This window comes from Astatotilapia calliptera, chromosome 17, assembly GCF_964374335.1.
Source record: "Astatotilapia calliptera chromosome 17, fAstCal68.1, whole genome shotgun sequence".
NCBI lineage: Eukaryota > Metazoa > Chordata > Actinopteri > Cichliformes > Cichlidae > Astatotilapia > Astatotilapia calliptera.
This window is the reverse complement of record NC_137438.1, coordinates 7,275,463-7,302,891: the sequence shown is the minus strand read 5'-3', so window position 1 is coordinate 7,302,891 and position 27,429 is coordinate 7,275,463. Positions and strand designations below refer to the sequence as shown.

The following is a 27,429-nucleotide window of genomic DNA, read 5'->3' as shown; positions in this document are numbered from 1 at the left end:
TGCTGCTATGAGGAGCCAGATCTCTAGGAAAAGAAATAGAAATAGGTGGGGGGGAAATGGACGGCAGTAAGTTTTTAAAAGTTTGGCTGTTTTATCAGTTTGAGATGCACAGATGCTTAGATGCTACTGGTAACAAAGTCTTCTCACCGAACTTGACAAACAGCACGCCCGTAGTGGAAACAGAGCCCTGGATGTTGGTGGCCACACACTGGAAGTATCCCGTGTCAGTAGTGTCCAGGCTGCGGATGCGGAGGCGTGATCCAAACAGCATGGACCTGTAGGAGACCCGCCGCGGCTCCTGTACCACAGGAGCGTCGTTCTTAAGCCAGCGCACAGTGGGTGGTGGGTTTCCGGAGACACGACACAAAAGCTCGGCCGTCTGGCCCACGGAGGTGGTTATGTTGTTCATGGGAGCGTCGAGGCGGATGAAGTGAGGTCCTGGTAGGCAGTGTAGGTAGGATAAAAGAAAAGAATACGAGAGAGAGAAAGAAGAGACAGATGGTGATCATGTGGAGGTGACTAGAAGAAAAATGCCCTTTGCATGCATTCTTTACAGATTATGAAATGTATGTATTTTCTTTGTTCTTTTTAAATGTACTTAAAGATGTTTGTAGTGCAGTAAAAACAACTGCAAAGTGCAAGTTTTTGCTTTTTTGCCCTGTTGAAGCCAAAGCCAATTTATTATACCTGATACACACACGCACACACATATACACATACATATATATATGTATGTGTGTGTGTGTATATGTATATATGTATGTACGAACAAGACCATGAATGAAGAAAATCAAGAAAATTGTACTACACAGCCAAGAACGATGACATAAATCAAACAACACTTACTGTACTACCTCAGAGCCAGATATTAAATAAAACATGCTGCTGTGTGAAAAAGAAACGCGGTAAAACAAACTCCGTGTTTTCAGACACACATATTCAGAGCCTGGTTTCACAAGTTATTTTGTGGTTGCCACTGTTGTGACACCTAATTTCTCTTTTCATCATGGCTGTATGATGCCAGAGGGTTTCCCCCTCAGATTTATGTGTATGAGCTCATGAGGCAATATCACCTGCGTTGCGGTCTTCGAAAAAAAGAAGAATCAAATTTAAAATGACTGGTTCCCAGTGTTTCGTGCCTGTTTTCAAACAGTCAAAACAAACAGCTCTTGATTACTGTTATGAATGAGAGGAATGATTACAGCGAGCAAAAAGTGCCTCGCCATCGAAACCAATTCATGAAGGGTAATGCTATTAGAACACACTGCAATACAAAGAAGAACTAAATCGTGATTCCCTCCAGAAACGTATTTTTCCCCTTAAGCTGGTCAGTAAAAAAAAAACTATCTGGAGGGCCACCTAAGAGTTTAATGTGCAGGAAAAACATTGGTCTTAATGTCATGAAAAACCTCTGGAAAGTTCTCTCAACCCCAAAACCTGTGTTAGGTATGCAGAAATGCTCCTGGTTACACAAACTGGCCAAGACAAACAAATGAGGAAAAGCACATAGGCCTACAGAAGAATCTCAAATGAAAAATGAATGTGTGTGAATAGAGAGGTTGATGGGTATAAATAGAGGCGCACACTTACTTGTGCGAGTACACCAGCACTCAGATTTTTACTACTGTATTCCATGCAAGATTAACTTCAAGCTTTTCCAAGGAATGTTAACAGAAAAATGTTAGAGAGCGGTCAGAAAATTAACCGTATCAACATCGACGTCTATGAAGGTGAACATGCTGGTGATAGAAGAACTGCATAAAACAGTGCTCATTCATATTACAGCCTCGTTTGAATAAACTTTACTTGGGTTGGAGTGCGGGCCAGCTTTCTTTCACTGTGAGCATCCCGTGTTGTGGTTGGTGGAATGATGATGCAGTGTCTGTACAAAAGTTGGAGGGGCAGTCAGGCAGAAGAATGTGTAGTGTAACTTAGTAAAACGTGTACAGTGTAAGACGAAAAACTGCAATCACGCAAAAGGTGTCCACCTACATATTGAGCTTCATCGTGGGCAGTCTTTGTTTAAGGCTTTTGTAAAAGAAGAGAGAAGTCATCGGAAAAAATGTGTCTACTTTATGTTCTTTGAGTGTTTGGTGTAAAAACCTGAGCACATGGCCTCTATCTCAGTGCATGTGCTTGGCAGGTTGTAGAACACACACTCACAGCTTCTTCCATAAAGACTGAGGGCTTAACACAGCACTGTGGTACTAACAAGTACCACCCCACCACCGTCTCCTCTCCCCATTTTTCACCAACCTTAATATGACCTCTTTTCTTCATGTGCTCTACACAGTCCTGTATCTCAACATTACAGCAGCGAGATCAAACCCTTCAGGAGGTCGATGCTTTTAAAGTCAGCTGGAACAATGACTGTAAACCTTCATCCAATTTTCCTTTTTATTTACTCCTCCACTCCACCACTGATGTGTGCACTTCATTTCCACACATAAAAACTGGAAATGCTTTAGCATGACATCACGTAGACACAATGCTCTGTCACAGGGCTTTGCCGAAAGCTGTGAACCTGTTTCATATTTATCTATGACAACGACACACACAAACAGAAAATATTCCCCGAGTGAAGCCGTCTCCGCGTGCCACTTGTTGGTTTTCATAACTTGTTTATCCAGCCGTTTTGCTACTTTGTGTTTTGTTTTACTTTTAAATTGAATTTGTCCAATCCGATTATGTTACTGTTTCTAACGATCTTAAAAGTCATGAGACGACCATAAACATACCGAGATCGGTGGCGAGATTACGTTCCGTGTCTGTTAAGTCCAGTTTCACGCACATTAGGCAATGATATTTTCTTATTTAACTTCACTGTGGAGCGCTGTGTATACTCAATTTGTCGCATTAACCCTCTCACGGCTGCAAAAGGTAAAAATGTGCTCTGACCTCAAGTGTGGTGCAATCTATCACTGCCGTTCAGTCAAAATGCACTGGAAGTCCAGAAATCGGTTAAAGAGAAGAAAACGCTCTGGAATTTGTTGCTGATTTGTTTCTCAAAAGTAATTATGAGTCTGAAAGCATTCATTAAAGCAGTTAGACAGCTTTTAAACTTAAGGAGTAATAATTACGCTATTGGCATAATGTGCCTATTTCCTGATACTTGGTTTGCTTCGGGCTCTGTTTCTCTCCGTAGTTTACATTTTACTGCAATTTTTATGATTTCTGTCTGTACTGAATGTTGGAATGTCAGTAATCTGGTACTTCAGGGATGTCAAATCCCGGGTCTCATACAACCCACTTAGATTTCAAGTGGACCGGGCCACTCAAGTTTCCCCTTTCAGTCAGTGTGAACAAGTTTAACACCTCAGATATCTTAATATGAGACAAATAAGTATCATTTTAACAGCTAGAAAATATTCTGGTAGCTCACTGCTCAGCTTTACTGTTGATTCAAAGAAAATGCCCAATATTTTCCATTTTAATTTTAAATTGGAACTTTTCTGTCATTTAATTTTTTATCTATAACTTTATTACTTAGTTGTTGTATGAATGCCCTTGGAGAGGAAATACCTTCAAATGTATGAAAACACAGTTAAAAGTCCAAAATTTATGCCCTTCTTCAAAATGTCCAAAGGTATCCATTGGGCCCGATCGGAGTCTTTGGTGGGCCGATTCTGGCACCCAGGCCTTATGCTTGGCAACCCTGTTTTAGTGAGTGGACTACGCCGTATTACTGCTTTTCCATTGACAAGAGGCTGGTGCCTAATGTACAACTGCTTCCATGAATTTTCATTAGTTGAGTTGATGGAAAATAAAAATGCTCTTTGGAGCGGTGTGCCTGCACACTTCATTAGCCGTTATAATAACTCATAATAAAGCAGCGGGGAGCAGAACGAAGAGCGAAAAAAGAAAAAGAGACAAGAGGAGAAGACAAAAGAAGAGAGGTCAAGAGGAAAAAAGAGAAGGAGGAGAAAGATGTCCTGCCAATGCTTGTGTAACAAAGCCACTCTGTATGTAATTGTCCCGTGGTGAGTGTTGTGGTATTTGGCACAAGGAGGATGCTGAAACTCAAACCCTTTCTGCGGACTGTCCCTTTAATGTGGCAGGGGAGCTAAATGGTGTCCTGTCATCAGCCTGCATTTTCCTTGCAGTAGTTTTTGCACAATCAAACGCTCACATGCAGGCACATATATGTAAACACCCGCACACCCACACAACCGCCAAGGAGACAAACTATACGTGCTCGAAAACTGCACACATTACTCAGTACCTTTTCACGACATTGTATTCTATATGGTTTCAGTGAACATACATACAGTAAGGGTGTGACCGTCGGGGCTCCTGTCAACAAAATGCAGGTTCAGAAACACGAGTGGCTGCAAAGCTAACTAAACATATTCAACAGATACACTGAAGGCCTCGCACTATAGTGCTTCCAGCTTCCAGCTGTGGGTAAAGGTGAAGTTAATTAAAGCTGGGTCACTATCCAGCAAAGCAACAGAGGAAAGAAAGTAAGTAAAGAAAAAAAAGGGTACAAAATGAAACAAAGAAACAGAGAGCAATAATGAAAGAAAGCCTGCAGGGAAATGAGTTCAGTAAACTATCATCACCCCTGATTTCAGCCCAGTAATGAGCCTCTTTCAGCACGATAACTTCCTGCTACTGATGCATACTGATAGAGCCACGCTACCTGAATTGTGCCTGTTTGGTCAATCAAAACCATCCCCGCCTGCAGACAAAACAAGGGGTGCAATCACCCTACATCCATCAGATAAGAAACAGATGTAAGCACAGGAGGGCTGAGCACTAAATGACAAACACATACACATATACTTTACGTTTATAGTTTTTATATTTGATGATGTGGAAAAATAAAGCTCTCTGGATGATTTGTTTGGATCTCATTATATTTATGACTGTTTTTGAAAAATCCTTGATTGGTCAACATAATCATTATCTTCACTAAACTGCTCAGTCTTGTCCAGAAACTGGTGTGTGTCTGCTTTTGTGTACACAGAATTTTCTGTGGGAACGAAGCTGTGGGAGAGTTGGAGTTTCGAGAGATGAATTAAGCAAACCAGACGAAATGAGAGAGCCAAACTAAGGTTCGAGTTAAATACAAACTTTAAGTTGAGCATTTTCCAGTCAGTGTTTCTTTGTGAGAGGCAGATGTTTGCTCTTTTAGCCAAAGATAAACTGTGGAGAGGGGGTGCAATTTAACGGATACATATGGGCAACGACGTTGAGAAAGTACCCAGAAACCTATCGCATCCCACATACATCGTACTTACTGATAAGTTTGTTCTCTTGCAAAAGCATTGGACTTGTCATTGAACACATGAATCCACGAATCTATCTGCAAGCAGCTAAAGCAATCATGTGGAGGTTTTTGATGCAGCCCCTTCCTTGTGACCGACTTCCCCTAGCAACAGCAGGCAACCTCCAACAAACCTTCAGCAACCATTTGTGGAATATACATTTTTTCTTCCTAGTGGCCTAGTGTTGCCCGCAGGTTACTCACAGTTATCTGGCCTGTGTGTTGGTCAGCAATCGATTTTTTATTACCATGCTCAAACAAGCGAGCTTGTGGCAGCAAATTTTCTGGGAGTTACGAGGAGACCTTTTATTTTAAAATGTTCTTCATATCAGCAGTACAGGAATCAGAATAATGGAAATGGAAATAAAGGAATAATGTTTATTTGGGAAAAAAAATCAAAGTAACCAAGGAAGGAAGACATTCTGGTGACGCTCAGTTCCATGCTTAAGATGACTGCTTAGAAAGAAAAATCAGAGACAAGTGAGGGAATCAGAGTCCAACTCTGTTTATATAATGTCCATAATCTGCGTTTATGAAATGAAAACTGTGCAAATCAAACATGAGAGGACTGTGGAGTACACTGATTATGCAGTGCAGAACCACAAGAGTTACTGTGCTGTTCCTCTGTGAAGCCAAGTGTTTTGGCCAGCTCTAACAAACAAGCCCACCCAGGGCTCCATATATGCTTGAAGCTAAAGACACAACAAAGAATAAAATGGATGCTGTGCAAAGAGAAATTAAGTCATATATTGTCCTTAACTCCATCCCTATATATAAAAACAAACACAGGCATTTTTTCCACAAAAAACTGAATAGATTTGATGCATGTCATTTGGGCTGATTGTTCTCTTTGTTCCCTGATTGCCAAGACTTTGTGGAACAATTTACAGTTTTTTCTGATTGCTTAAGCACATTTTTTGTAACTATTGGCTAATTTTGCAAAACTCTTCACACAAATAAGAAAACCTGTCACCCAATAATCAAAACATTGTAGTTCTCTTGCAAAAGCAAACACAGCTAGATTAACTCTTCACACCTTCATAAAAATGGTGTTTCCGTATCAAACAGTACACACAAGCCATCATCTACTAAGCACACAATGCGCCAACTGCACACTGATGGTATGAATACAAAACACATCTGGCTTTTGCTTTCTCTGTGCACAAGGTAGGCTATGTCAGTTTGAGCTCATACTTCTGTCATAGATCCATAAGCATAGAGGGATCCAAACTTCAAGTACATCAAAACAAACACAAGTGTTTATTTCCAAGTATAGGATTATTTGCAATCGCCATAATGACTATATGGGTTACTTGGTCTGCAGTGAACATGCTTCCTCTGCCCCAGCATCTGGTCATCTAGCAATTCTGTAAAGTAACAATTTCAGTATTTTCACATCAATGGTATTGGTGTGTTTCTCATTGGCATATGGCAGTGCTACAAATCTTTGTGCGAAGTGACTGTACTGACTGATTCTCATTTCAAGATGTCCTTATGGTGCTTGCTACAGTGTAGCGGCTCGAGTTAGGCTGGACCCGTTGGCCAGCTACCCTCAGGGTCATTCCACGGTTGATTACATGGTCCACTATTGTAGCTCTGATGTCATCAGCAATTCTATTTCTTACTCTTCCTACCCTTCCTCTCCCCCCTCCTCATCTTCCTCTTGCTCCTCCTTGTCCTTGTCGTCCTCTTCATCCTACTTCTTCACCTCCACGTCCTCTTCCTCGGCCTCCTCTACTTCTCACTCTTTCTGCTCCCTCCATTGTACTCCGCACACACAGCTTACCTGTATTATAGTGCTTAGGCTGATTGCAAAGGGAACTAATTATCTAAAAAAGTTTTCACATGTGAAAGTGTGCCAGACAGTTGGCAAATTAGTGTTAATGATAGCCATACATGTGTATACTTTTGCTAGGAGTGTGTTGGAAATTTGGTAATTGAGTGTTGTGCAGTGAATTGTGCCTACAGTTTTGCAAAGTGTGTGTTACAAAATTGCAAACTGAGTGCAAAGCAGTTTTTGTGCTTTTAGTTTTGCAAACTCAGTGAGTGGTTTTGCTATAAGTCTGAATAGTTTTAGAGATTGTGCTACAGGAATCACAGTTAGGGTTTAAGCATTCAGAAAAAACTGTAATATAAAGGAGAAAAAAACATATTGTAATTGTTGAGGGTCAGGGTTAGGGTTAGGACTGTGCTCATTGTGATGAAAACTTAAGACCTCAGAAGTACTCAAGTGCATGTCCAGAGCCCACAAATGTTGGTATAAACATGAGGTCAAAATGCAAAGTTTAAGAAGATGTACTAAAAGCAGCAGCACCTTGGAGACTACACTGGTATTTTCCACTTAAGAAAGAGTAAATGTAGATATAAAGAAATACAATGCTCCTGTGGCTGTATTTCCATATGTTGAGTAGATCAATGTGCAATTTGTTCTGCCAATTATCTGCTCTAGTGCCTTACACTGCAGTGGGTGTCTGGGTTGCTGAAGTCAACCATGTGGAGGATGTGTAATTTTTAACACTTCATTTAAAGTAATTTCAACAGCACATGTGGGGTTACAGTTCAACACTGTGTGTGTTAATTTGAACTATGAACATGTCATCATCATGTTGTCTCTAACAGATGTGCTCATAGTTTTGCCAGAGTGAGCTTTGTTAAGAACGTCATGCATGGGTTATCTGTGGTGTGTGTGTGTGTGTGTGTGTGTGTGTGTGTGTGTGTGTGTGTGTGTGTGTGTGTGGTGTGCATTTACCATCGCTAGAGGTGTTCCACAAAGTGGCAGCTTGCATACTGGGATCTTGGGGGAACTCAGATCCTGTGAAGAGAGGAAATGAAAAGTAGAAAAGCAAAACTTTTATTTTTAAATGCTTAAACATTAAATGCTTTAAAAGGTTGAAGAATTGATGTCTTGCATATATTTTCCACTAGCAAAATGATGATGATGTCGATGTTAATGCCAACTACCAGTTAGCATTAACATGGGTTGTATCTGATGCTTTTGTGCGTTTTTAGTATTTATGACATAGACAATTTATTTATGGTCGGAGACTCAACAAACTGCAAATGTTTGCAAATGTTTGCAAAAAGCAGCAACTAGCAAGGAAACTCAGTGAAAGGTTCCAAATGATTGGAACCTTTCAAGCAAGTTTTCAGTATCAGATATCTGCACAACATAATTGCAACATGTAACAAATGGACATGAATTAAGTAAATTTGAATTGAAACTACGGGGTTTTTTTTATATAAAAAGTCAACATAGCCAAGTACCCACTTGAGGCCTCACACTTAAAATGGAGACTCTCACAATCCTGGTGCTTTGAAACAAGACATGATGAGAGAAGGGTAGATAACTGTTGACTCACTGGAGTCCACCTGCTCCACTGATAAAACCACTGGTTGCAAGAAAAATGTTTGTATTCCCCAACTGGTGGGTGAGTCCTTATTGGAGGTTCCTGACTGTTGCTAGGTGATATTGGGCACAAAGAGGGTGCTACACTAAAAACTTCCTTAAGCTTGCTTTGGTTGCTAGCAAATAGTGTGGAAGAGGCTGATTTGCCTGCAAACACTACTGTTTTGCGGTATGTAGCGATACTCAAAAAAGTAGATCACAAAGTGGAAGTAGAGGACATCTGCCCAAATCAGAAATGGCACATGCCTTCTTTTAGAGTGAAAACTGGGCTTCAGCACTGCAGCCAACATGTTTCAAAAAAACTTTTATTTTGAAAGCGAGTCTCTCAGTTTCCAGTTTGTGCCACACTTTTTACAATTTCCCTCCTTTTTAGAGAGTAGTTGGCGAGTGCTTGGGCCCAAGTTATCATGTTTCATGCAAACCACAATTTCCTAGTGACCAAAGCTATTACAAAGATGTTTTTGCCAGCTGGTTGGGGGTTGCACTTTTTTCTCTATCAACCTGTGGTTGCCACTGGATGACCGACCATTCTCTAGGCATATGTCACTGGGGCTTTATCAATTGATTTCCCAGAGACTGTCATCAAGCTCCAGCAACCACTCACCAATAGTCGGGGAACACACGACTGGTGGTTAGCGGATGGTCATGAACGAGTCTCTAGGCCTGTGTGGCTGGGCCTTATTCACTTGACCCTACATTGTCACCATTATTGTCATGTTCCTGCAAAACATCAAGGTAACTTGACTTGTGTTTACAACAGCTAGTTTAAAAAAACAAAAACAATCAGCTTTACAGCTGCATTCTTTACACCTGAAAGCTATATCCAAATGTAATCCACATGGTTGTGACAAAGTAAAAAGAGGGTCACAGACTCAAACTTTCTGAGCCAGTGGCATGGACCTACATTTAAACAATGCTTAACCACAATTCTGGAGAAACTTTTCTATGTAAAATACTGTGTACAGACACAAACACACTGCTTCTTAAATGTAAAATAACAGTGGTGATAACGCTGTACATTTTCTAGTGCAGATCAAAGGTTTGGGTGTACAACAGGGAGCCTATCAACAAGCCATGTGGACCTAATGCGCTCTTATTACCAGCTGAAGACAGAGCTGCTCTCTGCTTTTCATTACTGGGGAGAAGAGACAGAAAATCGGCTTCAGAGTGCAGTGCTGCAGGTCATAGGTGATTCCTAACAAATTAAACAGCCAAAAATGAAGGACTGGCAAAAAACTCTAAGCTGTTTTACCTTCACTGATTCTCAGGGCACCAGACCGCTGACAAACTTTCAGTTCACATACAACATCCCACAGTTCTAGCCGGCTACAACAGTGTGTGAGTCTGTGTGTTTTGGTGCAGGCTGGGATAGTTCAGCATGATGAATAGGCAAATGGTTGCCATCCAACTTTGGGAACGTAACCTAAAGTCACAAACGGATGTGAAAATGCAAGCATGTGCATGGACACCGCTGAGAATTGACTGCAAACTTAACTATACACATGGTGCATTTGTTTCACACATACACACGAAAAATACAGAATTCCTAAACACGTCATAAATATTTTTGAATTAACAACTTGAAAACTGACAGTGCGTGGCATGCAGGGTGACAGTCGAGGAGAGAAAGTCTGCAGACAAACAGCACCAGGAGCCTGGTGACACAGGGTCACGCTAATTGGGTGATAATGTGTCAGGATGGTAACGACTATGTGGTGGTGCTTGTGAAATGAACTGTGTTAATGAGCAGCGCTTTGGGCCTCAGCACCTGTTAGTGAGGAGTCTGGAAGCTTGGCAACAGGCTCACAACAACAGGCTCACAGTTATGGGTGTTATGCTCATGATTGTTAAGAGATATGTAGCAAACCCAGAGGGCAGACATAGAATCAAAATGTGTCTCTTTACTAAATTAGTAGTTCTTCTGTAATGCTACCTGATTCCACAAGCTATTCTGCACTTTTGGAGTTAGAATGACTTGCTGGTTTCTTCGAGGAGGCTACTAACAGTGTCTTATGGCATGTCCCGGCCCCACGGTGAGTCTAAATTTACTCTGTGTTCTCTACTGTTAGACTAAGAAGTCTGGAGCTCTGTGCTTTACAAAGGACAGAGGAGAGTGGACGTCGCAACTCACTAGCTTCACCAACACAAAGCTAGCCAAGGGCAGCCAGGTGAGAGTTCAATAGAAGTGGATGGTCGTGGGAATATAGTGAGGGAAGGGGGAGGAGGACGAAGTGCTCGTTTATGGAAAAGGAGGCACAACTGTGTACTTCTGAGAAAAAAATGTTATCATTCCAGAAAGATTTGAAGTTTATAATTTTGTTCAAAAACAAACACTTGTGCACAGCGATTTTGCTGTTATGTCTAAGGTCTGCTTACTTCCTGCGTTTCATTTTTTCCCCACATTGTGCGCCCTTTAAAGAGAACACATCTGTTCTCTTTCATTAAGACAATCATCTGGAATATCTGGGAGAAAATGCAGAGCAATTTTGAGATTAGCTTTCTAATGTTTCTCAGCAGTGGAGGCGAGCTGTTGTATTAGACCTGTTTGTTAAAAAGGACCTAAAAATAGATCCCAGGTTTCATCAGCTGTGGTTCTGGCCATTGATTGAATCACGATTTGGATACTGACTGCAAGACCCATATGTACCTCTGTACTGAATCCCTGTCTGTCAATATGAATAACCAAAGAAGAACAAAAGCATTGCTTGCATTATAATATAGGGAGGAAGAAATCGTGCACATATGCGTACCAGTCAAGTCTTTCGACCATGAACAGGCTGTTTCCAGTAACATTGTCTCAGAGTTGCAAACATTTTAAATTACTGAGGTGGCAGATCAGAAAATAGTGATGAGAAGGGAAACAGAGATAAGGAGTTTCAACAAACCCAGCCTATTTTTTGCAGTGGTCAGGAGAATGGCCAGACTGGTTGGTGCAGACAGGAAAGCAACAGTAACTTGTAACAAACAAGGTATTTAGAGGAATCTATCTGAGTGCCCGTGTCAAACTTTGACGCAGACGGAAGCAGCTGGAGTACAGCCAGGTGCTCCTGTTATCAGCCAAGAACAAGAAACTGAGGCTACAGTTCACATGGATTCAGCATAACTGGATAACAGAAGATCGGAAAAATGTTGTCTGGTCTAATGAGTCTTGATTTCTGCTACAAAATTCGGATGGTACGATGAGAATTTGGAATATCCTATCCTATCCTGCCTTCTATCAAGAGTTAAATCTCATCTTCCCAGTTTCTGATTGCTGCTTCTAGTAGAACAAAATGCTGTTTCACAACGCTCAAATCATCTTAAACTGCTTTCCTGAACGTGACAGTGAGTTTGCTGTACTCAAATGGCCTCTACAGTCATCAGATTTCAGTCCAACAGAGATTCATATCATAGATGTGCACCACGCAAATCTGCAGCAAATGTGTGACGCTATCATGTAAATATGAACCAAAATCTTGGAGAAATGTTTCCAGCAGCAGATTGAATCTATGCCTTGAAGAATTTTCAAAGTCAAAAACAGGTTCAATCCAGACCTAGCAATGTGTACCTATCAAAGTGATCTAAGAAATAAAAGCAACTGGACTTCTTTAAGTTTCTCAAAAATACCTCACCTCTCGTCTGAGAAGCTTGGTGGAGAGTCCAAGGTATTTAAGGCTCAGTTGAAGTTGTCCCTTAAGTGGGAAATTGACCTAGTATTGATCATGTGCCTCTTTAAACTGAGCCAAGACGTGAAAAAGGCTATTGGTTATTATCAGCAGAGGTTTTGTGTGAAGCCGTTGCGTTTATCAAGTGGCTCAGCCACTCCAAAAATGCATGGCACAACACAGAAGAGACACCTCGACAGGATGAAGGTCACATTTTGTTAATATTTTTACCGTTCACATTTAGGCATCTGAAATAGGGATAAGATCAGAATGCAAGTTTTGTACTACAAGAGTCCAGCTAACTTTAAGCTGTGCTTCTGCAGTTTCAAATAATTTCCATTTCAAAAGTCACAAGTTACTTTTCCAGATTTTCCAGATTTCCATATATTTCCACTGGTTTTTATTATAGTGATGATTATCACAACTGTTAAAAACATTTTTATCTCTAAGTACTGTCGAAGGCAAGCAATTGGACTTCACTTGGAAAAATAAAACTGTGAACATATTTTCCATAGCATGTCAGAAGTGACACTTTTAAAAATTCAATTCTGGTATGGCAGTGAACGCCCATCAAAATTACGGATACGTGACAATCTTTATAAGAGTATCATGTTCCCTTCTTGGCTGCTTTGTCATACTTCATTCACGTTAAAGCTCTGGAACGTCCTCTTTCATTTGCAGCTGAGTGCCACTCCTAGTAGCAAAATATGCAGTAAATGGTTAACGTGAAGGTGCCTCTGAGAAGTCCAGACATCAAATCTCCACACAGAAAATTCCATGAGAGCAGCCTCTGATCCCCGTCCAGCTGTATTTGGCTTACGATGATAAAAATCAGGCAGGGACACGAGCTTAACCCCCATAAAGCTCTCCGAAATTGGTGTGACTTTACTGTCGCAGCAGTGTATGGCAATTAGTGCAAATCTTTAAACTCGAAGGCTTGGGAATGAGGAAAAGGAAGGAGTTAACAGAGAGCTAAGAAGAAAATGAGACACTAGGTTCCTCACAGGGTAAAGCTTAACCAAATCAGAAATGTTCAATTTGAGCAGTTATGCGTAGCAACTAATATGCTGTTATATGGTCTGGGGGGCTGTGTTTGGAGCCAGGGTGGTTGGTGTGGTGAGTGAGACTGATGTATGAGCTCTCCCACTCTGTTATTAGGGCCTCTCCCAAGGCCCCCTTCCATCCCTATTAGCTGGAAAACTGACCTAACTCAGGGGTTAACTGGAAGAATGGGAAACCAACCATTTTCACAGTGCAACTATGAAATATTTCTGCCTTTAAGAGATGAAAGCTACAGATGAGGAATTATAATTATTTCTTTCTACAATTTGTCTTCATCAAGTCTCTGTTTCCATTCAGCAAGTTTCTATTCCTGTTCTGTCTCTGTGATGTCAAAGAGAGAGGGTGTCCTTAATGTGGTCTTCTTGAACACACCGCTACAGCTGTGGAAACAAAAGCCCCACCAACCTGCTGGTCAAGCCTCCTGTTTAAGAGGCAACAAAAAGAAGGAAGGAAAGCAGCTAGTCTCAGATACTGAATCAACGTGTAATGTAACCCCAGTTACAAAAAAGCACAATGCAATGATGCAATGCAATGCAAATCTCACAAACCTGTGTTTTATTCATACTAAACATATATGTGAATTGTTGAAAATGAGACATTTTAGTATTTCGTGAAAAATAGAAAAAAGGGGAGGTTAACTAGAAACAGATCGGTAACATGCTTGGGTATAAAAAGAGCTTCATAGAGAGTTTCTCAGAATTAAAGATGGGAAAGGTTCACCATCATCTATAAAAACTGTATCTTTATAGTAAGATGATGCAGAAATATGGTGATCTCTGACCTAAAGATCATTTGGATGGAATCATTTGGAATCATTTGGAATTGAGAGATTAGTTTGATATGTTTCCTATGTTCTAAAATATGTTTTTATCTGTATTTAACATGGAATTGGGGTTTTAGATTAGTTGAATTCTGAATTGTGCAAAGTTTCTCTCTTAGAGTCCAGAAAAAAACAAACACAAAGCTAGTACTGAGCACGTCTCCTTTAAATGCTCTAATTTTCCCTAAAAACCACTCAACTCATCCCCTGCATACTGACATGAAGGAAGTAGCTGTGAAGTTTTTATGTCATCTACTTTTCAAAAATGTGAAGTTTTAGACAATGTAAAGTTTGAATAAAACAGTTAATATTCCAGTAATCCTTAATGAATTATTAGCCTCATACTCTCAGACTGGAAAATGAATGAAAAGTTACAATCACTAAATGGCAACAGGCAGTGAAGAAAAAGAGTGGTGAGAAGTGAGGGAGAGAGGAAAAGTGAGGGACTACAAGGCAATTATGGATAAATTGAGTGAAGATGATTTGGAAAATGTGAGTGCAGAGAAATGACAGAAAGAGAGGAAATAAAAAGGAGAACCCTCAAAAAAAAAAAAAAAAAACTCAGTAAAAGAGCCGCTCGTAAAATCGACTTTTTAAGAAGTGGGCTTCTGTCCCACTGAGCAGAGTGAGGGTTTATGTTGGCTGGAGAGTTTAGAAACCACAGCGAAAAACTGTTGACATCTAAGAATCTGGTAACCTGAGCGAAGAAAGAAAAAGGCAACACAAACAAGTAGTGGGTAACGGTAACTCAAGTGGACACGTTTCAGGTTAAGCCTTCAGTTACAGCAGGTTTGTACACAACACTGTTCAAAACATCCAGGCGCTTATGTGGTCTGCATTGTGTTGAACTTGTCCTCTACTCATGTAAGAGAAGAGTAAAGTAATCCTTCATGCAGATTTGAATTTGCAGACATTTATATTAGGGCTGCCACAAACGATTATTTTGATAGTCGACTAGTCACCGATTATTTTTGCGATTAGTCGACTAATCAGATCATCATCCATTGGACGTACAGCTTATTGCACCAGCAGCATCTGGTCTTATATAACTATCATTAGCTTACAGCTTGAAGTGTTTGTGCTAACTAAAAATAAAGACAAGATGGTAGTTTATTAATTTTTAATGAAATTTGCAGATTGTTTCGGTGAAGTTTAATAAACTCCTTGCTTTCTAAAATATAACAGGACACCGGAGTATATTCTCCAGCGTCTCACACTTCTGATAATCAGCTGTCTGCTTGACAGTTTTAGCTGTGCAAAAACTATAACTTTAATCTCAGCCAAACCGATTTACTCAGGAACAAATAAAATACTAAAGAAAGCCAAACAATAACATTTTTAAGTTATCTAAGTGACTTATATATATGTTTAACCTGACTAGCGAAAGACGGCGGTGGGTTTGAAAACGATTTGCCGGGAGTCCGGTGTTCTCACGGCTCTAGTTAGCCTTGCCCCCGCCTAGCTAACGAGCTAGTGGGTAACAGACGTCTCCGAAAACGTCGGAGCGCTTTTGAAAATATGTGGTGTCTTGATAAACTGAGCAGATATTTGAGGTTTACACAGCTACATTCTCGCCTGAAAATATGTTAAACGTTTATTTTGTGACCAAGAAAGAATAATAAGAGTAAAGTTAAAACTAACTAGCTGCCGCCATTGTTGACAACTGCGCTGCGCTATGAATTCTGGGACACAGCTTCTTCTTCTTCGGGGTTTAACGGCAGCTGGCATCCTTGTACATGCAGTGCTGCCATCTTCTGTTTCAGTCCGTTATTACACTCTTAAATCCTACTACTCATTCCTGCGTCCTTTGTGATCTTACAAAGCTTCAAACGAGGCGTCGACTATTAAATTAGTCGTCGACGATTTTAATAGTCGACATAATCGTGACTAGTCGACTAATCGTGGCAGCCCTAATTTATATGCAATGTAAAGTTTATAAAAGCTGGAATAAATGATGTTGGTAAAGTCATTTTAGAATTTTTATTACAAATGGAAGTAACGGTATGACCAAAATCATAATAATCCTAAAATAAGGTGAAACTGATTCCATTAGAAAGAGATGGGGAGGGTGTGTGTGTGTGTGTGTGTGTGTGTGCTTGTATAGCTGCACCTGGGTGCTTGTGTGCAGGTGTTTGTTCCCAAGCTCGACTAAAGCGTACAAAGATATAAAAGCAGGCCTGTTTAGGAAGCATTTACTGAAGACATTATGGGGCCGAGAGCACAGGAACTACTTACTCTCTCTCTCACACCACACACACACCTGCATTGCATTTGAAAGTACTGCGCTGTAACCTTATATGAGCAAAGACAGGGGTGAGACACACAAGAGAGAGGAAAAGCAAGCTAGGCTTGGGAAGGGAGGTTTTGAGGAGGTAGATGACAGGAGGCAGCATGACAGAGGCCTTTTTGGATCAGAACAATAGGCAACAACAGGAAGGGCTCATGTTGCAGCAGACATTTGCTCCAACATGTAAAAAATTGTGGAGAAAAAAAAGGCACATTGCTTCCCATCAAAAAAAAAAAAAAAAAACACCAAAAAAAGAAAAGACAAAGTGCTAAACAGGGAAAATGGTTTAATTCAAGTTAAGAATACTAAAAGTGGAATTACTGCTTTGGCTGATAGGACATTCATAATAAAGTTTGGGTAAAAACATCAAATTTGCAGGCAGCACAGTGGTGCGCTGCCTCTTAGAAGCTAAAGGATTCTGGCTGAGGCCTGTCTGTGTGGACTCTGCATGCCCCAAAACCTGTATTTGAGGTTAACTGATGATTCAACACTGGTCTTACATGTGAACATGAGTGTGAATCATAGTTTGTCTCTCTGTGTGTTGACCCTGTGATAGGTTGGTATGTCTCACTTATGACCAATTTCAAGCACACCGTAAAGAAGCTGAAGGTTACACATATGAACAAGTAAAAGTGCTCAAGATGTCAGTTCTGCAAAAAATGATCTGGCAGTGTGAAGCTCACATCAACAGTTGTCACTTGATAGAAAGAAGCTTGTGGATGAAGCTGAGTAAACTGTGATGCAACATTCTTAAGACAGATGCTCTTTTGAACCTGCTGGAGAAACTGAACTTTGAACTCTCTGCAGGTGAAAAGCAAAACAGGAATTTAAACCGTTAGCTGGAATTATCTAGTTGTGGTTTTAATCTAAACCAGCGATCCAACATGATTAAGTTCTTCAGGACTCCTCTGTCTAACCCCACAAAAGTTAAGCAGACTGCACTGCATGCAGCTTCCCTCCAAGAATAAAAAAAGCAAAACAACCAAGTGCAAGAAGACCATATAATGTATACTGATAGTATTTTGCAGTAATATTAAGGGCAGGATATACAGGAAAGCTGGAGGCATGGTGGCAGCTTGCAAATGTGCATTTTCACCCATAACTAGCACTTGTGACTAAGTACGTCATTGGAATTATATTTTTTTGACAGTAATATACTTTTTATGTGGTAATTCTGCAATCAGTGTACATATTTGACACAGAGCAACATCAAAAAAGTACTAATCTCTTAAAGTGTTCAGAATTGTGACCCAACACACCAGACTACTGCTGCCAGTCTTTGAAATAGGATAGGCAACTCAAAAAGGTCGAGGAAAAACCCGCAACATGTAAACTTGACACAGAAAGGTCTCCATCTCAAATGCAAGGCCAGCTGCGCAAAGCATCTCTTATATTCTACTGTTTTGTCATAAAAGAAACCTTTTAAGTAGCGCCGTGCTGTGCTGATGGTTCTGCAGAGGTCCTTCCCCACGGATTAAACAGGCCGACGCGAGAGCCCCTGCTGTCCCTGTAACGGAAACCATGCTGATCTTTAAGGCCCGGTTAGTCCATTTTGGGCGAGGCTCCCCCAAGCTCCTGTTACCAGCGATGTAAGCAGACTAGCGAGGAATGTGCATGAGCATGTTACCACCTACTGTGAGGCTCATCTGTTTTCACCTGGCAGAGCTGACACAAGTGTGTGCACAAGAGCTCAGCTTTCTGGAAAAAGTGATCGCCTTCAAGCAGATAGACAGAGCGCTGGGACCCTGACGTAATCTGTCTGCTCATCTCTTCACGGAATGTGAACAGAGACATCACACGCTGTGCAGAAAGAGCACCGAAATGCAGATATGAAACATAAATGGACAGACATAAAGCACAAATGCTCATGTATGTTTTATATCCATTTTTGAAGCGTCTGTCAAGGGTCATGAGCGGAATCTAAGATTTAAGACCTAAAGCCAAAGCCAGTCGGGCTGACTGCATGTAGGACATGAATACAGACGTCTCACTTGGCTTTTGAACGTGACTTTTCTGCTAAAAGTGTATCATGTGTGCCAACAGTCTGAATGGTGTGAATAATAGCCATGCCATTTTACATGCCAGCCTCTACAAATGGGTGGGGGGCTGGGGGTGATTTGTATGAGTGCTCAGGTGAAGCCAGGCAAACAGACACACACACACACTCCATGAGCTCACTGACAGCAGTCCTAAATTCCTTCAGGATGACAAATTTGAAAGGAGAGGCCAGCGCAGATGGAATCTGGGAAGAACAGGATGATGCCGTCAGATTTCAAACGTGACTCAGATTTAGCCATCATGTGACAACAGTTGGGCCGGGCGCCATTCCAAAAAACTGTTCTTTATGTCTGTCTGAACCTCCTCACTCGTGTTATAGTCATCATTTCAAAAACTCTGGGACCCGAATAGTGCACTTATTTGCATTTCTCAGTTTGTATTTTCATCAATTACAAACATAAAAATACTAACTACTCACATCATTGTATGTGCTTTTTAAAAGGAAACCACCAATTTTACACACCGGATTCTTTCAGGCATGCTTTCCCTTTCCAGAATCTGAAAGCTCTGTCACTTTTTGTAAAAGTCGCAACACCTCTCATCCAAGAGGCCTTTTCAGTTCTAAACTAACTAGCAGAGCATCCCAAATATTTAATCTCTAGTTTACACGTGGTTGTGAGGGGTCGTTGACTCACTTGAACGAGACGCAAAACGTCTTCATAAACCTAAAGACAGACGTTTATCTTCTTTTTAAGCACAGCCAGACAGCAATCCTGCTTGCTGCAGTCGTGTGGACAGGCAAGTACAAGATTACAATTTCCGCTTTTGAATGACAGTCTGTGACTCCGCATGTCTATCTGCTGCAAGTGCAGACAGACACACCGGCACAAGCAAAACATCTCCAGCACGTGCTGATATATCAATTCAGCGAGGGCACATCAGATTAAAGATGAAAGCTGAAGTTTTGGTTTATTCAAGCTGTTTTTACTTTTCCCTTTTCCTGCAGTTTACACCTATTATTACAAACATGCTGCATCAGTTCCATCTGCAAGCATCTCCAAAACAAAAAGGGCCATACATCTTCAGTTAAGTTACAAAAAAAGTATTAGCAGAACAAAGCTGGAATTGATTTTTATTTTATGGTGAGTCAAGTGTGTACGAATACATTGCCATACCTGCATATTCAACGCAACTTAAAACTACCCAAATTACGCTCTTTGTTGTCATGCTTGTATGCATGTATTGATTTTCAGTGTTGTGCATATGGAAATATTACTTGACTTCTACTGTCACTGCTGTGGGTATGAATGAAAGGTGAGGTACTTAAAATTAAAACTGGCCCACGTGAATGCCAGAATGCTGGCAGTGTTACAGATCCCACATCTAAAAGGGGCTGAAAAAAAACCGTCTGATTATATTACGTAGAATTATTTCTTTATGGTTGCATAATGTTAAATATCATGCTAGGCTTCATTTCTGTACTCTAGTCATCTACCTGTGGCCTGTGAATTTTCCTTTTAACACTACTGTGCTGAATATGGACTGTGAGATACACAAGCCACTGCGTGCCTGCTTCTGACTCCACAGATAAACTGTGCTTAGTAATTCTTGGATGCCTGTGGGAAACTGGGTGTGAGGCTTGTCTCCATCAACTTATAACTGAGTCAGCTCCCAGTAACTGACGCTCGAGGAGATACTCTGCCGCAAAAAACCTGACTGCAAGCCAGAAACAAAGTATGACAAGGAAAGGAGGGAAAATGAAAACAACAAGTAGTGGCAAAGAGGAGGCAGAGACCAGGACGGCAAGAGATGAAAGTGTGAGGAAAAACATCAAGCGCGCAAGAAATATTCATTCCAGTGAAAATGTCCAGTGTTATTCTTATTTCTTGGTTTTCCAGCCCTATATTAAAGACCGACTGTTGGCAGCCAACAGTGAGAGTCTGAGGCAAACAGAGAACCTCTGAGCGTTTCCAGCACGCTTCTCTGTCAATCATGTAGATCCTCTATAGGAACTCTCTGCTTGTTGTAGGTTACAAAAATAAACACCAGCATTCTTCCACTTGTTTAGATGAAAAGGTAGCCAGCTAATGAGGAAGACAGGAGGACGGAAAGGAGAAAAAAAGGGACAGCATAAAAAGATGAGTGGTGAAAAGGAGATGGGGAAAGATCTGAAAAAAGAAAGAGCGTTTGTCGCTCCGCTACTGTGGTAAAATCATTTTGAGCTGGGGGACTAAACTGCAAACCATAACATAAAAAACAGATTACACATACATTTAAGATGTAAAACAACAAGCCTCGACTGTCCTACCATGGTAACTGGACACGTATAATATTCAATTCAGTCTATTCAGTTCAATTTATGGCATAACAAATCACAGCAACAGTTGCCCCAGGATGCTTTGTGGTACTAAAAAATAAATCTTATCTTATCGTTGCACTGGCATGCCCCAAATTGATGCAATCCTGTAAAAGTTTCTGGCTTATTTTCACATAGTGACTGCCAGCAACCACCAGCAACCAGTTGCCAACCGGCCAAGGAATGCTTGTATTTTGTGGTTTTCCATAACTTTCATGCAAAACTTATTATATAAAAATAGAGAAAAAAATTGGATCGTCAAAAGTTCTTAACATTTTCTTAAATTAGACTAAATAAAAAATCCTTATCATTGCAAATACAGGAAACTAAAAGCTGGGATTGAAATAAAACCAGAATGTCAATGACATAGCAGTTCGTCCTGCTCAGATTATTGTCCATAAAAATACAAATGTGGGATAAAGACCCATTATGAAATTACTGTAGGCAAGTTTTACTAAAAGCTAACCAATACTCCTGGAGGAGTAGCGAATCTTATGAATTATGGACAGATTGACTGTCTCCATGAGGCTTAAGATCATTGGTCATTTGGCCAAATGGGCTAAAAAATAATTTTTCCAAAGCAAAAGCCCAACACACACAAATATTAGAAAACACCTCCCCCGTGTATTTCCATGTTTTTAAAGGAAATCTATGGGCCAGAGGATCAGACTATGGATCTGTCAGTTGGTCCTTTTTCCAAACCCATCTGGGCATCTGCAGCTTCATAAGGTATCACTAGAATCCAGTTTCAGCTACAAAATAGTATTTGATTTTAATTTTCACAACTGTGACATGAAACTAAATTACCAAACATGTAAAAGAGAAAAAAATAAAAAATAAAAGACATTTTTAAAAGAGAGAATTTAGGTAGGGGGCTTTAACGGGGAGGATTTGTCAAAATGGATGAAATCTACCATCATGCACACACGTACAAAAAACCAGATGGACAAAGTGTGTGTTTATGTGATCATACACTATGTGTTAGAAAAAGAGAGACCCTGTTTTTTGATTCCCTTTTGTCTCATTTCTGATGTCAGACAGAGAGGTGAAGACACCTGCTCCGGATTTGCTCAGATCCGGTGGGGGTGGGGAAGGGGGGCAACAAAATGTGAAGAAGAAGAACAAAGCAGAAATTTCAAGCAGATGTAAGTGACGAAAACTGTAAAGATGATATAAGGTAAAGCTGACAATGTGGAAAACTCATGGAATTGGAAACGTATACCGGAAGATTTTTCAAAAGCAAGTAGCAATCGGGGGAAAAAGAAGGAGAGGCTTTATAAGGTAACATAGCAGAGACAGTTGTGGGTTAGACGGTGCCAAATGCAGCATGGAAAAGTACAATTTATACAATGATAATGGATAATGCACGGGGCCTCGAAGACACAACTGACACAACTGAAAAACAGCAACTGATGCTGGGTGGAATCTTGATGTAGTATTTTTATTGGATGCAACTGTGCACTGACTAAAAAAACACTTCCACTCAAGTAATCCTTGTGGATGAAACACAGGGTTTAAATAAAATCCAGGCTTTCCAAATCCATTCCCATACCTACCACCTACATTTTTTTCTTAAAAAAAAATCAGAAGAGAAGCTAAAGTGCCAAAGAAAGACACACAAAATCTGCCACAAGAGACAAAGATGAGCATTAACTCCGACATTTCCAAAGCTTGTCATAATTTCCATCTTGTTCCACTAAATGACTGGTGCGGGGGCTGACTAAGCACATCTCGTAAAGCATCCCAGTTTGCTTCTCCAAAGACAGTCTCACCCCACCTCCCATAAACTGTTTTCTCAAACGAACACACTTCATAAGTGATCCACCTCCACCCCAGACGACGGCAAGGAGTATAGGGAGATGGCGGCACTGGGGAAAAAGGTGTTTAAGGAGCACTACAGGCATAAAGATGTCTTTTGTATTACACCATTTCCTGTTCAGATCTCCCAGGCTCCAAAGACTAAATTCTTCTTCATCTGAGAAATGGGCCGAGCTGATTGCTATGTACCTTATTTCCAACACAGACTCATTGCAGTTCCTAAAACTGTCACGAAATGTATTCTTTTGCTGTTTGTTCAGGGACATGAACGGAAACTAATCATTTTTGTGTGGTTGTGTCTCTGTGTGTTTAAGTACATGGGCACAAAAACATCTGGAACACAATATGATGGCACATAATTTGTTCCCATGTCTTCAGCCGAATCTATCAAAAAATGTCAAAGATAGTGCATTTTCAAATGCAGAAGCTAGTATTTTTACACCAACAAGGAGAAAAGAAAAATAATCCAGCAAAGATTTGACACAGGAGATTCAATTTCAATTTTCAATTATACATCACAACAACAGTCGCCTCAAGGCGCTTTATATTGTAAGGTAGACCCTACAATAATACATACAGAGAAAACCCCAACAATCATTTGACACCCTATGAGCAAGCACTTTGGTGACAGTGGGAAGAAAAAACTCCCCTTTAACAGGAAGAAACCTCCAGCAGAACCAGGCTCAGGGAGGGGCGGGGCCATCTGCTGCGACCGGTTGGGGTGAGAGAAGGAAGACAGGATAAAAGACATGCTGTGGAAGATTAATGACAGGTATAATTCAATGCAGAGAGGTCTATTAACAAATAGTGAGTGAAAAAGGTGGCTGAAGAAGAAACACTCAGTGCATCATGGGAATCCCCCAGCAGTCTACGCCCATTGCAGCATAACTAAGGGAGGATTCAGGGTCACTTGATTTAGCCCTAAATATATACTTTTGTCGTGGTCTGGGTGGTTTTCCACAGCATCAGCTCCTCCCCACTGGGTGGAGTCTTTGTTGTTCCTCACCTGATGGCAATCATACCAGCAGTATTTATGACCGGCGCACTCAACTGGTCGTCGCCAGATTATCTGCCAACTTTAGTCAGTTCTCGGCCTCACGTCAATTCATTGGTGACTCATCATACGTATTAATCGTATCTCTGTTTTTCTCGTCAGCCTCGGAACCCCACCTACCAAGCTCTCCTGGATACCAGTTTGCTGCCGCCGGAAATCACTCTCCGTGTCGGAGCTGCCACTCTTTCCTGCCTGCCTCCCTGCATTGCATGCAGCACCCACCTGGACCTCTCCTGCCTCCCCTCTCCACGCAACCCTCACCTGCAAGTTTGTAAGACAGATCAGTGCACTATCCTAAGACTCACTCGCAACCTTCTGTGGGATTCCCCTGACTGCTCTCTCCTCTGTTTCAGTGCCCTGGCCCGCCACAGTTTCCCCTGCCCAGTACCTGCACTCCATATCCCTGCCATCTAGTTATCATCACAGTATTTTCTCTCGCCTCAGACATCTAGTTTATGTTCATTGATTCTAGTCTGCACTTTCTGTTAGCTTTTGAACATTGTAAAATAAAATCTCGTTTCGTTACACTTCACCCCTGGCCTCCGGTTTTGAATCTGCACTTGAGTTCATTCCATTTCCACGGGCCACTGCGCCTGACAGTATAATCTGGCCAGTGTATGGACTCAGCGGATCAAATCCGGACAGCCGTCTCAAAACAGGGCGCCATTCTTGGCTCTCACGAGGACGCGCTCCAGTTTCTCCTGGCGAAGGTTAACTTACTCACCGACGAGCAAGAGAAGATGCAGTCCGCGGTTCAGACCCTGCAGTCAGCCACTGCCCCGGAGCCCGAACCCGTTCCCGGTACGTCGGCATCGGTATCCGCGCCGCCGCCGCCTCAGCCCGCTGCGGATCCTGAGCCCCTGCAGACGCCGATGTTCCGCGATGCCGCCTCCCCGGAGCCGGAACCTTTTTCTGGCGGCCGGGAAGGATGTAGCGGTTTCCTCCTTCAGTGCGAGCTAGCATTCGGGCGCTCACCCCGCTCGTTTGTTTCTGAAACCGTGCGGATTTCGTATTTAGTCGGGAAACTGCGCGAGCGCGCCCTTACATGGGCAGAGGCGTATTTAGCTAGACATCCGTTACCGACTTGTCGTTATGACGATTTTCTGAGTGAGTTTAAGAAAACTTTCGCTCGCCCGACCTCTGAACGCAGTTCGGCGCGGAAGCTGTTGCATCTTCGTCAGGGACGGCGGAGCATTGCGGACTTCCTGATCGATTTCCGCATCGCCGCCGCTGAGGCGGGCTGGTCTGATCAGGCTCTGCATGGGGTGTATTTTCACTCTCTCAATGATGAGATGAAGGACCACCTGGCCTCCCGGGACGAGCCCGCTAATTTCGAGGAGCTGGTTTCCCTCACGCTTCGCATCGACAGCAGGTTGCGGGAGCGAGAGTGGGAGAGGGACTACAGTTCCCGTCGGCCTTTGCGGCGGTCATCTCCGGTCGTTTCTCACCCGCCACCGCTTCCGGTTCAGCCGTCCGCTCCCATTACTGGCACAGGGGGTGGTGAACCGGAACCGGAACCCATGCAGATCGGGCGTTACCAGCTGACGGTGGAAGAGAGAGAGAGGCGCCGCCGTTCACACTCTTGCTTTTATTGTGGCTCCGGTGAGCATTTGATTTCTTCCTGCCCTCGGAAGGGAAAAGAGACCGCCCGCCGGTAGATCCGGGGGTACGGGTGGGCGGTACCAGGGTTAACGCTAAGCCCCGATTTTTGCTTTCTGTGACACTCTTACTCGGTCAGGGAGCCCACGTCTCATCAGCGCTGGTTGATTCAGGGGCCGAGCAGAGTTTGATTGACAGGGGATTTGCTGAACAGCTTCAGATCCCTCTTTTTGAGTTAAATCCGTCCATTCCAGTTAGGGCATTAAACGATCAGGTTTTTTCTCACATTACTCATCGCACTGCACCGGTTACCCTGATCACTTCCGGCAACCACAGAGAAACACTGATCTTTTACACCTCACAATCCCCTGACACGCCCATCATTTTAGGTTTCCCATGGCTAAGGCATCATAATCCTCACCTGGATTGGGTGGGACAGAGGGTCGTGAGTTGGAGCCCATATTGTCACGCTAACTGTCTCGTCTCAGCTGCCCCACCAGGGGCCACCGAGCCCTCTAGCAAGGAGAACCGCACCCCTGACCTCTCTGCGGTCCCCCCCGAATACCATGACATATCCGAAGTTTTTAATAAAGACAAGGCACTGTCCCTGCCACCCCATCGCCCTTACGATTGTGCCATTACCCTGTTTTCCGGCTCCACGTTGCCTTCCAGTCGCCTCTACAACTTGTCACGCCCTGAACGGGCTGCCATGGAAGAATACATCAGAGACTCACTGGCGGCTGGACTCATCAGACCTTCAACTTCCCCCGTGGGTGCTGGCTTCTTCTTCGTGGGTAAGAAAGATGGCACACTCCGTCCATGCATCGATTTTCGGCCCCTTAATGACATCACAGTTAAAAACAAATACCCATTACCGCTCATCAGCTCCGCTTTTGAGCCCCTCCATGGGGCCACCATTTTTACCAAACTGGATCTCAGGAACGCATATCACCTAGTCAGAATCAGGGAGGGGGATGAGTGGAAAACAGCGTTTAACACACACTTAGGACATTTCGAGTATCTAGTCATGCCATTTGGCCTCACTAACGCACCTGCAGTTTTTCAAACCCTAGTGAATGATGTCCTCAGGGATTTTCTGGACCGTTTTGTCTTCGTTTACCTCGATGACATCCTGATTTTTTCCAAAGACCTCAAGGAACACAGAGTCCATGTCCGGACCGTACTCCAGCGGTTGTTGGAGAACAAGTTATACGTCAAAGCCGAGAAATGCGAATTCCACTCACCGTCTGTGTCATTTCTGGGTTACGTTCTTGCAGGGGGGCAGGTGAAGACAGATCCGGCTAAAGTGAAGGCAGTAGCGGAGTGGCCACTACCAACCTCACGAAAACACTTACAGGGGTTTTTGGGCTTCGCGAACTTCTACCGCCGCTTCATCAGGAATTACAGTCAGGTAGCCGCTCCCCTAACTCGTCTAACTTCCTCTAAGCTGCCTTACCATTGGAATCCGGAGGCCGACGCCGCCTTCTCCCGGTTGAAAGAACTGTTTACCTCTGCGCCGGTCTTAATCCATCCTGATCATAGTAAACCCTTCATCGTGGAAGTAGACGCGTCAGGCGTTGGGGTCGGGGCGGTGTTGTCCCAGCGTTCAGGTCCATCTGCTAAGCTTCGGCCCTGCGCCTTTTTCTCCCGCCGCCTCTCACCTGCGGAGAGGAATTATGACGTTGGAGACAGGGAGCTGCTTGCTGTAAAGCTGGCGCTGGAGGAATGGCGGCATTTACTTGAGGGAGCAGAGCATCCATTCACCATTTGGACTGATCATAAGAACTTAACCTACTTACGCACAGCCAAAAGGCTCAACTCACGTCAAGCTCGATGGTCCCTGTTCTTTACTCGATTTAACTTTTCCATCTCTTACCGACCAGGCACCCGCAACACTAAGCCGGATGCCCTGTCCCGCCAGTTCGACCCTGTGTGTGACCCGTCTGATGCACCCACCGTCCTGCCAGCAGGAGTCAGGATCGGTTCTGTCGCCTGGGACGTGGAGGAGGACATCCGCCGTGCGCTGGAGACGGAGCCAGACCCCGGCACGGGCCCTCCGAACCGACGCTATGTCCCCACCGGGGCTCGCCCTAAGGTGATCGATTGGGTCCACAAG

At 42.6% G+C, this 27,429-nt stretch overlaps 1 protein-coding gene and 1 long non-coding RNA gene across 3 annotated transcripts in view; one reads left to right on the top strand and one right to left on the bottom strand.

The window, feature by feature from the left end:
• Nucleotides 1-27,429, bottom strand: part of LOC113009498 (receptor tyrosine kinase-like orphan receptor 1) — a 142,838-nt gene that overhangs the window by 40,961 nt on the left and 74,448 nt on the right. The window contains exons 2-3 of one of the 2 annotated variants that reach the window (XM_026147809.2): nt 8,019-8,081; nt 148-438 (exon numbers count right to left, since the gene is read on the bottom strand). In XM_026147809.2, coding sequence (XP_026003594.2) covers nt 148-438; nt 8,019-8,081 — 354 coding nt within the window. The remainder of the gene's footprint in view (nt 1-147; nt 439-8,018; nt 8,082-27,429) is intronic. The other variant, XM_080292009.1, reaches the window with a different exon arrangement.
• Nucleotides 10,432-24,246, top strand: LOC145421371 (uncharacterized). Its single transcript, XR_013902705.1, has 3 exons — nt 10,432-10,708; nt 23,817-23,985; nt 24,068-24,246. It is a non-coding gene; the product is annotated as an uncharacterized LOC145421371 (long non-coding RNA).